Source organism: Notolepis coatsorum (assembly GCF_963971535.1).
Source record: "Notolepis coatsorum genome assembly, chromosome: 3".
NCBI lineage: Eukaryota > Metazoa > Chordata > Actinopteri > Aulopiformes > Paralepididae > Notolepis > Notolepis coatsorum.
The window spans coordinates 36,125,292-36,138,297 of NC_140167.1; the positions used below are offsets into that span (position 1 = coordinate 36,125,292).

A 13,006-nucleotide genomic window follows, 5' to 3' on the forward strand; every position below is an offset into this window, starting at 1 on the left:
GAGTGAATCAGGGATCTAGGTGAAAAGTCACGAGCCAAAACAGGAAGAGAATTCTCAGTCGAATGCATCGAAGTCTACGAGAAAATCTTTTCTGAGCTCTCTCACTTTTGACCAAAACAGCTTCTAATCACTCATTTCTGAACGGGTTTTTATGAAATGTACTACACAAGACTTCAGGCTATGGACCCAGGGTGTTTTTTCAGCTATACCAATTTTTTCTTAAATACTACTTCTAGACTACTAACTACTACAGAAAAACGTGAGTAACAAGTTTTTCTACAACTCAAGTTCAGACCTATGTTACTCTATTTCATTAGCACTAAAAGTGAATTTTCTTTATTGTATCAGAAAAACTTCAGAATGTCATCTTTCAAAAGAGACCAGGCCCATGCATGCTATAAGTATAAAGTATAGTATTCTGGTTTGTAAAAAAGGTATGCAGTGCTCAAAAACGAAAACTAAAATGGCCACTTTTGGGGGCGATTGTTAAGAGGTTCGTTTACCGAAAGGTAATTAAAGGGAATTGTTATTATTTGTGGCAAGAGTCTCCCCGAGGGGGTGTGACACGCAAATCAAATGGTTAAATTGTATCGACGACATGCCCACGCGTGTAGGTTGGGGAACGTGCGCGTCTAGGTTTGACCAGTGTGCGCGACCGTTTCATTATGAGTGTCTTGCAACTTAAGATATCAATTGTGCATGATAGGACTGCTGGTTAAGCGGAGTTAAGAACAACTAGCTTTTAGGTGTAATGTGTGAGTCTGTGTGGTTTAGCATTCGGTACACACTGGAAATAAAGAATGAATGACGGTTGTGCATACACTGCTGTATAGGTATTTCAATACATCATGACTGTATACATACATGGTATCATTGTTTACGTAGTGTTTCGTTGGACCCATTCACTCATTGGTTTTGTTTTTAGAGATCAGGTGGATGAAACCCTCGCGTTGGTTTCAGACAGCCATCACTAATGAGATGTTCTGAAATACCGGACAGGTTTGGGAATACACAGAAGGAAAGGTCTTAGTCATTTAGACTAAGCGTCATGCATACATTATTGGAAAGATGTAGTGTTTACTTCTCCCCCATCTGTAGTGTATGTGATCTATATCTGCTTTCTTTATGGGGTTGGAGTTGTACACAAAGTTAAACACAGATGTACACATACTCTCCCCAAGCAACAATGTTTTTGGGTCTTGTATCATCTGCATACTAGGGATGTAACGATCTCAATACAGAATTGCAAATGAGAAAAAATGTACGTTACATACAATGTATCACAGTACACATTGAATCAAAGTCTCAAACTATAGTGATTGATGGGTCTTCGTCTCTCTTCCCTAGGTCCATAGATAGATGTGAAGCACCTCTATGACCAGCAATGTCACTAACTCACTCATTCATTCATCCAGTCAGTCAGACATTCCTTCAGTCAGTAATTCACTCAGATGTAGCTAGGGATGTCCCGATCCGATCATGTGATAGAAAAATAGATTTATTTTAAATTTTATTCAACAAACATGACCATGTTCACGTCTTAAACTCATACTGAGGCCTTAGTTTTGGTTTTAAATTACATATCATCATTCATTTATTTATTGTCGCACAGAGCAGAAGAATTTGCCAAAACAAACGCATTTCCTTTGATTTACACCGTTGCACGCCAGTACAGTATGCCGAAAATAGCAGACCTACAAGCTCACAACGCGTCGCTCCCGCAACACCGGCAGGTTATGTCCACCTGATGACTTGGAGCAGCTAGACAAAATGTCAGAAGTTTGGAAGCATTTTAAAATTGAAACCCAAGCCAGTCCAATAGCCAGTTGCAATGTTTGCAAGGCGGACGTTCCGCATGGAGGAAAGAACAGAGCTGCGTTCAACACAACCAATCTAATACGCCACCTGAGAAACAGCCACAAACAAACGCTTGAATGAAGTTAACATTCGCCTGGATAACGTCAACATTCGCTTTGTGAGGTGGCGGCTGGGTGGCGCAGCGGACATTGCGCTCGTCGGTTGGGGGATGCCTGCACAGCAGAGACAGGAAATGGCGGGGGTAGTGTGAGCCTCCCACACGTTACACCTCGCCAATGAGAGTCCGCGCTGGCAGGTGAAAAGATGTGACAGGCTGCCTCCTCGTGTATCGGAGGGGACACGTGATGCAAGGCTTCTATCCTCCCTACAACCGGCCAGTGGGGGGAATATGCGAGCAACATTCAAGACAGGGGAGGGGAGAATTGGCACAGCGAAATTGGGATGGGAGAAAAATAGAAAAAAGGAGAAAAAGTGGATCAAAAACATTCGCTTTGTGAGGATTATCGTCAGCGTTTCAGACAAATGGAGCAAATCATTATGTAAGTCGAACACTGTGAATGTATACTAATGTGCAAACAGATTGAAACTTTGAATATTTCTCGTATGAAGCACATTCTCAGGGGCTCAGGTGAATGTAATGTGAGCCACCGCGCTCGAGGGGCTATTGAGGCAACAGAGGGGCTTGTCTCGCTTCACCAGTTTCTGACATGGCTGTCATCATACCTCAATGACCGCTCCTACCAAGTGTCATGGAGAGGGACCCTGTCGGCCACCCGCCCCCTGCGGACGGGTGTCCCCCAGGGCTCGGTTTTAGGACCCCTTCTCTTCTCCCTCTACACTAAATCACTGGGTAACATCACATCTCATGGCTTCTCCTACCACTGTTATGCCGACGATACTCAACTCTTCCTCTCCTTCCCTCCCTCAGATATCCACGTCTCTGAGCGGATCTCGGCCTGTCTGTCCGACATCTCCGCCTGGATGACGACCAACCACCTCAAACTGAACCTAAGCAAAACAGAATTGCTCCACCTGCCGGCCAAATCCTCCCCCCTGACCGACCTTTCCATCACAGTCGAGAATGCAGCTGTGACCGCGTCCCCGACCGCCAAGAACCTTGGTGTTGTCCTCGACGACCAGTTGAACTTCTCTGCTCACATCGCAGCGACAACCAGAACCTGCCGATTCCTCCTGAGCAACGTCAGAAGGATCCGCCCCTTCCTGACAAAAGAAGCCACCCAACTCCTCGTCCAATCAACAGTCATCTCCCGCCTCGACTACTGCAACGCACTGCTCGCTGGCCTCCCGGCCACTGCCACTAAGCCTCTTCAACTCATTCAGAACGCAGCGGCCCGCCTGATCTCAAACCTACCGAAGTCGGCCCATGTCACCCCACTTCTTAGGGACCTGCACTGGCTCCCCATTGCTGCACGAATCCGCTTCAAGGCCCTCGACCTAGCATACCGTGCGGCAAAGTGGTGTAGTGGTTAACACTGTCGCCTCACAGCAAGAAGGTCCAGGGTTCGATTCCCGCTTGGGGACCAGGTTTCCATGATGCCAGGTACCCAGGTGGGGTATCTCCCAGGCCTTTCTGTGTGGAGTTTGCATGTTCTCCCCATGATCGCAAGGGCTTCCCCCCCGATAAGATAAACCCAATGGAAAAACATGCACAACAACAGATCGCTAACGCTGTGGCGTCCTTGACGAAGACGGACAGGAGCACTTGGATTGGTCCCCTGGCGCAGCTCACGTTGACGCCTGTCTGCTCCCGGCTGCCCTTGGGGGGGAAGGACGACGGGATGGGTTAATCGCAGAGACGAATCGCATCGGCGATTCTAAAGAGACAATGCATGCGTGTGTGTTCCGGTGTGTGTGCTAAAAAAACTAACCGCTGTGTGTACCGCTAAAACATTGAGTGTCGTTGCATGCCGAATAAAGACCTCCGCAACAGGTCCTGCATTATTATTAAAGGGAACTGCTCCCGCCTACCTCCGGTCAATGGTCTCTAACTACACACCTCAAGACCCCTACGCTCTGCATCTTCTGGCCGCCTCAGACCTACTCCTATCCAAGCTCCGGGAGGGTCATCAAAGAGAAGTCGCCTATTCTCAGTCCTTGCCCCACAATGGTGGAATGAACTACCCACCCCAGTTAGGACAGCCGAAACCCGTCCAATCTTTCGCCGTCAACTAAAGACGCACTTCTTCAACCATTATCTGAATTTAAAAAAAATTAAAAAAATCTAACCCTAACTAACCATACTGTCATGCACTTAATAAACTAACCTACACTGTAGCACTCAACACTTTGATGAACATTGTTACTCAGCTGATAGAGTTGTGCCCTTCCTGATGGCTTGTCGTACAGAACTTGTAAGTCTCTTTGGATAAAAGCGTCAGCTAAATGACTAAATGTAAATGTGTGTGTGTGTGTGTGTGTGTGTGTGTGTGTGTGTGTGTGTGTGAGAGAGAGAAAGAGAGAGAGAGAGAGAGAGAGAGAGAGAGAGAGAGAGAGAGAGAGAGAGAGAGAGAGAGAGAGAGAGAGAGAGAGAGAGAGAGAGAGAGAGAGAGAGAGCAGGCTTTGCGTAGTGGACATGTCAACAGTGTCGGCTGAACACACACCAAAGTATTTTCCACATTGTCAGTTTGTGATTCTGCCTAAAGCCAGGACTCCACAGTGTGAGCATTTCACTCCATTAGCGACTAAGATATATGTGTGGGAATAATTATTGTGGTATCGTTTTAGAACCGGTATCGTGATACTTAGGCTGGTATCGGTATCAAAGTCAAGATTTTGGTATTGTGACAACACTACTACTACTTGCAGACCACGCCAACACATGGCACCCACTCAGGGCTAACCATCTCAATACCACGGTATGAAATCTTCTGGTAGAAAAGCATTACATTCGGTAGAACACCATTACATTGTACAGACATTCTGAGCCGTGTTTATAGGTTAACTAAGTGTTCATGTTCGATATTGCCTATTTATTATTGATGTGAGAGGAAGAGAGAGAGAGAGAGAGAGAGAGAGAGAGAGAGAGAGAGAGAGAGAGAGAGAGAGAGAGAGAGAGAGAGAGAGAGAGAGAGAGAGAGAGAGAGAGAGATACTCTAAGGGTTAAGCCTCTAGCTCCCTGTGTTTTTTCATTTGGCCAATATCACAGTCGATGTGTGATGTTACTCTTTCATCACGTATGCATGTGTGTTTGCTATGCTGGCAAATCGTTGCGCAAAGGTCACCCAGTAACACAAGACGGACTGAAGCTCCGCTCTTAAAGCCTGCAACGCTTTGCATCTATGACACTATGTCCTTGTCTCTGTTTAACTGGTGGTGTGGTATTGCCACTGCTATTAACATAATGTTTAAGGCTAAATTCCATTGTTTACAACTTTGAAATAAAGTGTATTTTTCTGAGCCAAACCATGCTGTGTATGGTAGTATATTGCCTACTGTATGTACATAATCTATCATTAGAGCTCTGTAGTGTGATTACATTTTAAGCGCATAAAGAATCGAAAATCAAATCAAATGGTGACATCAAAATCTAAATTTGTATAGAATCTGAAAATGTGTGTATTGTCACACCCCTAACGCATACACAGCACATACAATATACAACACTCTCCCATACAGCCTTGTAAGTGGATGTCTAAACAGGCCCCTTTTGCACAATGTAAGGTGGGGTAGAAAACTGTCTGATTCGGTAATCTCCCTCCCGTGGATCCAGAGCCAAGCTGGGTGCAGTAGTTGACTGAAGCAGCAAAGTTGCATTAGCTGCTGTGGCATCATTAGGCAACAGCATTAGTCACTTGATTACAAATGATAAAACAATAAGCCACAGAAGAGCAGCGCTCGCAGAGTGATGTCACTCTCCCCAACAGCTGTAATTGTATTAGCAGTTGTTTTTCAGGGAGAGCGATTTTCCATGCAGGGCAAGAGAGGACTCCACGGCTATGGTAAGAATGAACAGAGGGGGACAGGAAGATAGGAAGAGAGATGGAATGGCTCACGAGCAGTGGGATAGTGAGAGAGAGAGAGAGAGAGAGAGAGAGAGAGAGAGAGAGGAGAGAGAGAGAGAGAGAGAGAGAGAGAGAGAGAGAGAGAGAGAGAGAGAGAGAGAGAGAGAGAGAGAGAGAGGAGAGGAGAGAGAGAGAGAGAGAGAGAGAGAGAGAGAGAGAGAGAGAGAGAGAGACGAGAGAGAGAGAGAATGGTATGTCAATTAAACGCATATATGTAACTGAATGGTCTCTGAATATCTGACTGCATTTATAGTGTTATGTCTCTTGCCGGTTTGTAATTTATGTGGACATAAATAAATCGCTACGTGTGTGTGTGTGAGTGTGTGTGTGTGTGTGTGTGTGTGTGTAGGTGTGTGTGTGTGTGCGTGCACGTGTGCGTGCATGTGTATGTGTGTGTGAGTGAGTTAGAGAGTGTGCGGTGTGTGCGTGTGTGTGTGTGTGTGTGTGTGTGTGTGTGTGTGTGTGTGTGTGTGTGTGTGTGAGTGAGTGAGTGAGAGTTAGAGAGCATGTGCGTGTGTGCGTGTGTGGCGTGCGTGCGTGCGTGCGTGCGTGTGTGTGTGTGTGTGCGTGTGTCTCCAGTACCTGAGCTGTCTGGATCCTGAGGCTGGGGCCCGGAGTGACTCGGTCAGAGCGTGCTTGTTTCAGGAGGGGGTCCTGACACACGAAGCCTGCGGGGCGACAGGTAACAGGAGAGGATACATGTTATACGTTTAAAGGATGAGGCCGGTGTGATTACATTTTGTTTTTTCCTGATCGTCAACATAGCCTACAAAAAGAGCAAAGGCTACAGTGCATTCCTTCTACTCTCAGTACTCTTGCGTCTCACTTCAGGAGCTCTCAACTAGGAAGCCACATGTTCCCATTGTATGCTAAAATCATTAAATACAGCAAACATATATTTCAAGTTTTAAATATAGTAATAGGTCTTCTGCACGATATTAGAAACAATTTGACATTGCAATATCTTTTTTTTTTGTGCGCAATATATACTGTAAAAAATACAGGAGTGCCATCATTTCACCAGATATATGCAGCTTTTAACTTCAATAGCTTTTGGAAGAATGAACCGCTCTAGTAATAATCAGGGTGACTCTGGAGGGAAATTACGCAGTTTTTTTAATACTTGGTTGCCTCACCATGACACCGCTGTATTGAGATAATACTCATCTATCAATCCAGTCTAAATCCATGATCCAACAGGATATAATAATAATGCATCTTGGCGTTGCTCACCCTACAATAAGGAGGCTCATGTATGAATGTGTGGAAGAAGGGTGGTGTCTAGAAGAGATCCAGGAGCCGTTTTGTCTCTGTTCTCCAGTTTAAAACATTACATTAAACTTAGATTCAATGCCGTCCTTACGGCCTCCACACACAAAAAAAACAATCATGTTTGGTGTACTTCTCGGTTGTTACTATTGCGTAAACGCACATTGCGATACCGATGCTTAAATTATATATCGTCTTTGCTCTATCTCTCTCTCAGGGACATTGTAGTTATTATTTACTAAGTTCTATTGATCTATCCATATACAGAACAGGGAAGACCCTAAGCATGCGCATTGCACATTAACCGACTGACTGACCAACCAACTAACATAGGGGAGAACGGGGGACGTTGTCACACGGGTAGGTTGTCACATTCATTATATTTCACCACCAGAGGATCCTGTCTCCCATACTTTGGTATTTAAATGTCTAGAATTGGGGTCAGAGTTCACCTACATTGTCATATTTGGAGTGAAACAGCTGAATTTGAGGTGAGAGGACTTTTTTGTATTTTTCATGTCCATTTGTAAATATTCCACTCCTCAGTATTTTTCTTCAAGGCTTTTACACAATTGGTTTATAATGAAACAAGTATTACCCTGTGAAGGGATAGCTATAGTTTAGATTGTTGTTAGCTAGCTAACTAGTTGTTAGATGGCTGTTAGCCTTGATGCTATCAAGACATTCCAGTTGGGGTTGCTCGTCACATTTTATTTGGGGTTGTTGTCACATGTTTACAACTATGAATTGAAAATGGGGGACCCTGAAGTAAACAAGACAAACGTCTTTCTCTGGTCTGTATCCCCTTAACAAGTGTGTGTATTGAGCCGTACTGTATTGTACCCATTCTGCAATCTGTTAAATATTGTTTTCATTCATTCATTCATTCATTCATGTTGTGTAGGCTATTATTGTTAGGCCGATGTATTGTGTTCTATTTTGTTATATAGGATGGCCTAAAGATGTGTTTCCTGTTTATGTTCATGTTAAGATGCATTAAGTTATGTATGTCAACTTGTCAATGCAATTAAACTTTCAAATTTAGTTCTGCCTTCTTGTCTTCTTTTTAAGATTTCCCCATTAAAACACATGGTGACAACCAACCCCATAGTGTGCGACAACCATCCCCATGATGGGGTTGGTTGTCACAATGTGTCAGAGTGTCTTTGATAGGTGATTAACTCTTTGTTACAATACATTGGAAAATGAGAGGGATACACATTTCAAGCCAACATCAATAAGCTTCAATTTAATGTAGGAATGACTATTGAAAGATGTTTTGATTATGAGCAATTCACACTAGAGTAAAATGTGTGACAACGTCCCCCGTTCTCCCCTACAACGTGACCTACTGTATAGAGCTGCAGGTTGCAGCTAAATATATTGTATTTCCTGGGTATTGTATTTCCTAGAGTGTTCCTTAGAGTGAAGGAGATGACAGTGCCCAGGATGATACAGACCCATTAATGTTTCTGAACCGATAACACTAGTGAGTGTTATCAGTGTTAACCCCGACTAACCTTAATGTCATGCACTTGTCCTAATAAACTAACCTACACTGTAACACGCAACACTTTGATGAACATTGTTACTCAGCTGATAGAGTTATACCCTTCTTGCTGTCTTGTCGCACAGAACTTGTAAGTCGCTTTGGATAAAAGCGTCAGCTAAATGACTAAATGTAAATGTAAATGTAGATGAGTGACCTATCTCAAGCCACGCCCTCTTTTCTTGATCATTCCTATCACAACTGTCGCTTCGCTCTGGCAAACTTTTACAAAGCAACGGTTGTGATTAGAGGATCAAGAAACAATCAATTCCCACAATTTCCTGGCCGTCCTCCAGACTCAAGGAGCGATTCCCTCCTATCACTTAGCACTGGGCGAAGAGGGCTCGTGTCAATTATATATGACAAACTATTTTGGATAGACCCAACTTGTTTAGACTCCCTAAAAGCCAACTGGATCGGGACCTGGGAATTACCATCACAGATGAGCAGTGGAATCATAATTAGACCGTGTACACACCTCCTCTATACGTGCAAGACACAGCCTGCTACAGTGTAGGATTTTGCATAGGGTCCACTACACCAACGCGAGGTTAGCAAAGATATACCCGGGTAGAACGGATGCATGCAATAGATGTAAACAATCACCAGCGGATTATATGCACATGTTCTGGAGGTGCCCCAAACTCAGAGTTCTGGACTGCAATATTTGATACACTGGGTAAGGTCCTAGGTACTACATTAGACCCCGACCCACTCACTGCCCTTTTCGGAATTCCGAATACCCCTACAATCACATGGAAGGCTGCAAAGCAAGTTATGGCGTTCACCACTCTCCTCGCTAGGAGGCTCATTCTCTTCAAATGGATACACCCATCTCCACCTACTCACAATAGATGGATTCATGAGATACTACACTGCATTAGACTTGAACAAATCAGATTCTCTCTAAAGGGCTCCCTAAAAGCATTCCATGCGACCTGGCAACCATTTTTGCAACACATCTGACTATCAATGAAGAAACTGAGAAAGAATAGAGCTTTACACCTTTAACTAAACGTTCCTATCTTTTATTACTATTTTATTCCTATTGTTGTATTGTTTATTATTTTATACTGAAATGTTTAACTCACTGTTTTCCTGCAATAAAGAAAGTGTTCAAGAAAACGAGGGCAGGGTTTGAGAAAGGTCAATTACATTGTAACGCTAATTTGGATTTAAAAGTTCAGACAAAGATTGTGCAGGTCCAAAAAGATGTCTCACCAATTCATTATGAACAGAGCAGCTCCTGGCTGTGCCCTGGTTATGTAGACAGTATGACATCACAGATTAGACTTAGATTGTGGTACTCTGGTTTCTAACTAAAAGAGACTTGTTGAGGCTCACAGATAGTGATTGGACTATACTAGGCCAAAAGAAAAACTGATGTAAATACTCAAATGTATTGGACTTGCCCATTAAAGCCACTCCTCCTCCGGGGGAGCTCCAGTAGCTCACTGCGTACCTCGAACGCTATTTCGGCGTCGGGGACAACCGTGCGCGTCACGGATCTGGGGTAGCGAGTTCGACTCCCGGACAAGCCGTACTTTCTCAGAGTGTCTTTCCCCTCATCTGTACCCCCATTCAACCTGTTTCTGTCGGTCATACTTGACCAGAGAAAAAGCGATAGACGCAAAAAGAACCAGCTGACTGGTCAAAGTTATAAAAAAAAAAAAAAAAAAAAAAAAAAAAAAAGCCACTCCTCCTACCTTAGGCCACGATTTCAACATTCCTCTGAAGTATATATATGCCACTACTTTATTCTGTACTGTGCAGTGTAGTGTGTGAGGGCGATAAGTAAAATACATATGCTTCTACTGTACAGAAACAAGCATTTCATCATAAAGTATTCTGTATTTTGTTGTGACGAATAATAAACAAACTTGATCTTGAAACTTGTACTGTCTGGGAGCCCAGCAAAGAGGTCTTATCATTGTTAATAGTTCCCACACTCCCTATTACATGATCTCTCCCCTCCTGACCCCCCAAAAAAAGCATATTGACGGCGAAACCGAAGAGCAGAGAAAACATGTTTACATTGGTATCTTGCTTTCATACTTGTGGTGCATCAAGTCAATCGACAGGCTCGGGCCCGCAGGGCTGTTTGCACTAGCCCGTCCAAGACGTCAAGGTGGGAGCCCGGGCCCCTGCCACGTTCCTGCCTAAACGCAGCACTTATTACAAACACGGCTGACGCGTAACTGACAGCTACTACACCGGGGGAAAATGAACGCTAATGGCGTGCTGTCATTATTTACAGGGCTGGGATGCGGCCCAAGTGTTACAGCGCTGGGGTTTGTTTGGTGAATAATAGATGGGCTGTGTTTTACATGCCACTGCTCATTTTCCCCCCGAGCCCACGCTAATGCCTCGGTCCAAAGATAACTGGCAATTTATGATTCTCCACTCTCACTTAATGAGCGGGAGGGGAGGGGGAAATTCAAGCCGCAGCCTGGCACGGACACCCACACACAGACCGTAGCCCCTCCCTCGGTGTCATTATTGCGTCTACACACAGACTCTATGGCTCAGTGTCACTCATCATGGAGTGAGGCCTGGTGAGGCAGGCTTTACAGATGCTCTGGATGACAAGGAGAGAGAAGAGGATTGACTGGAGATAAAAAGTCAAACTGTCTGCGTTTTGTCTGTCTCTCGTGTACTACATCTTGTACTTGTCAATTCCCATCTAGCTCAGAAAATATAAAAGTGTGTGTGTGTGTGTGTGTGTGTGTGTGTGTGTGTGTGTGTGTGTGTGTGTGTGTGTGTGTGTGTGTGTGTGTGTGTGTGTGTGTGTGTGTGTGTGTGTGTGTGTGTGTGTTTGCTTGTGTGCACTAAGGTGGGTGTTGGTGCTGGGAGATATGACAAGATGACATTCCTCATAGGTCAAAACTTGCATTTATCAAAATATTCTTAAGCTTTCCTGCTACATGAGAATGCAATAATGACGATGGGAGGCAACCTGCGGTAACAAAGACTTTTCATTCTCTGCAAACTCTGTTGCATAAACAGCATTGATCTCAAGCCTTGGGCTGAGCATCTTCTACGCCTGCATAGTACTGAAGATTGCTTCAACGTTAGCTCCACACCACAGGACCCGGTTTCTCAGGAAGACTTAATGACTCTGAAACAATCAAGCCCTCCGTTGACAATTTCCTATGCAAGCCATTTATCTCCAATTAATAACGGCTGTGGTTTTTGTACAGTGCTAGAGCCCCATTGTGGAGCCATCCAACTCCTCTCTAATGTTAACTACTGGAATGTGAGGCATGTGAGGCAAAGGATTCCAGTGTGAAAACAATAGCTGACTGTCTCTGCAGGGTGTAAACCTCTGTAGGTCAGTGGAATACGGCTCGTCTCTGCAGGGTGTAAACCTCTGTGGGTCAGTGGAATACGGCTCATCTCTGCACTCTGCAGGGTGTAAACCTCTGTAGGTCAGTGGAATACGGCTCGTCTCTGCCTTGCGAGCCGGGCTGTACTGAGAAGAGCCGCACGGCGGCAGAGCTGCATGCACAGGGCTCCGGTCTCATGGTGGAGAAGGTTGAGGGTTGGTTGTGTAACAATGTAACAGGGACAATTTACAGTTGCAAGTAGGGGTGGGACAAAAAAAAGAAATCTATGCTGCATTATATCGTACTTCCTCTTGTGACACTGGTGCCAAGTATCAATATTTGAAAAAAAAAAATATATATTTATTTTCTTTTTTTTTGCTCGACAATCCCATTTGCGTGTAGCCTTTTTAAAACGCATCCGCGTTTCCGGCGCTCTGATTGGCCAGGTCATGTGACATGTGCGCCCAATAGCGTGTTTGCCCATTTCCGCGTCGAACAGCCTGCAAACTACCTGGCGTTCTATCGCCATGCTCTAAGACAAACTAACCTTAACCAACTTCGAAAGAGTGCCTAAGCTTAACCGGCGAAAGAACTTGCCGTCACGCTCTAAGACAAACTCTAACCTTAACCAACTTCGAAGAGTGCCTAAGCTTAACCAGTGTAGAAACTTGCCGTCCCACGATTGCCACTCATGTCACATGACCTGGCCAATCAGCGCGCAAAACAGGAACCCGGAAGCGTGGTAAAAAGGCTTCAAGCATCCCATTTACTGTAAAAACAATATTGCAATAAATACCATTTACAAAAGAAAATATATATTGGAATGAGGTGAACAGACTGAATTTTTTTTCTTATTAGATAAAACAGATGATGTATATATTTGTATTGCAAATGGTAACAACGTTTTCTGTTGGGGACATAATTAATAGTTAAAGGGGACATGCATTGCTATTCCTTGCACTATTTGGGCAACTTTACACAATTCCTGTGAGTCTATGGAAGACATCTGTAAGGTTTTATTT

General features: G+C 44.3%; 1 protein-coding gene across 1 annotated transcript in view; it reads right to left on the bottom strand.

Annotated features, from left to right (window-relative positions):
* The window catches only part of ttll5 (tubulin tyrosine ligase-like family, member 5), a 129,413-nt gene that overhangs the window by 77,800 nt on the left and 38,607 nt on the right, over positions 1-13,006 (bottom strand). Inside the window, exon 15 of the mRNA XM_084310603.1 lies at positions 6,423-6,508. Coding sequence (XP_084166729.1) covers positions 6,423-6,508 — 86 coding nt within the window. The remainder of the gene's footprint in view (positions 1-6,422; positions 6,509-13,006) is intronic.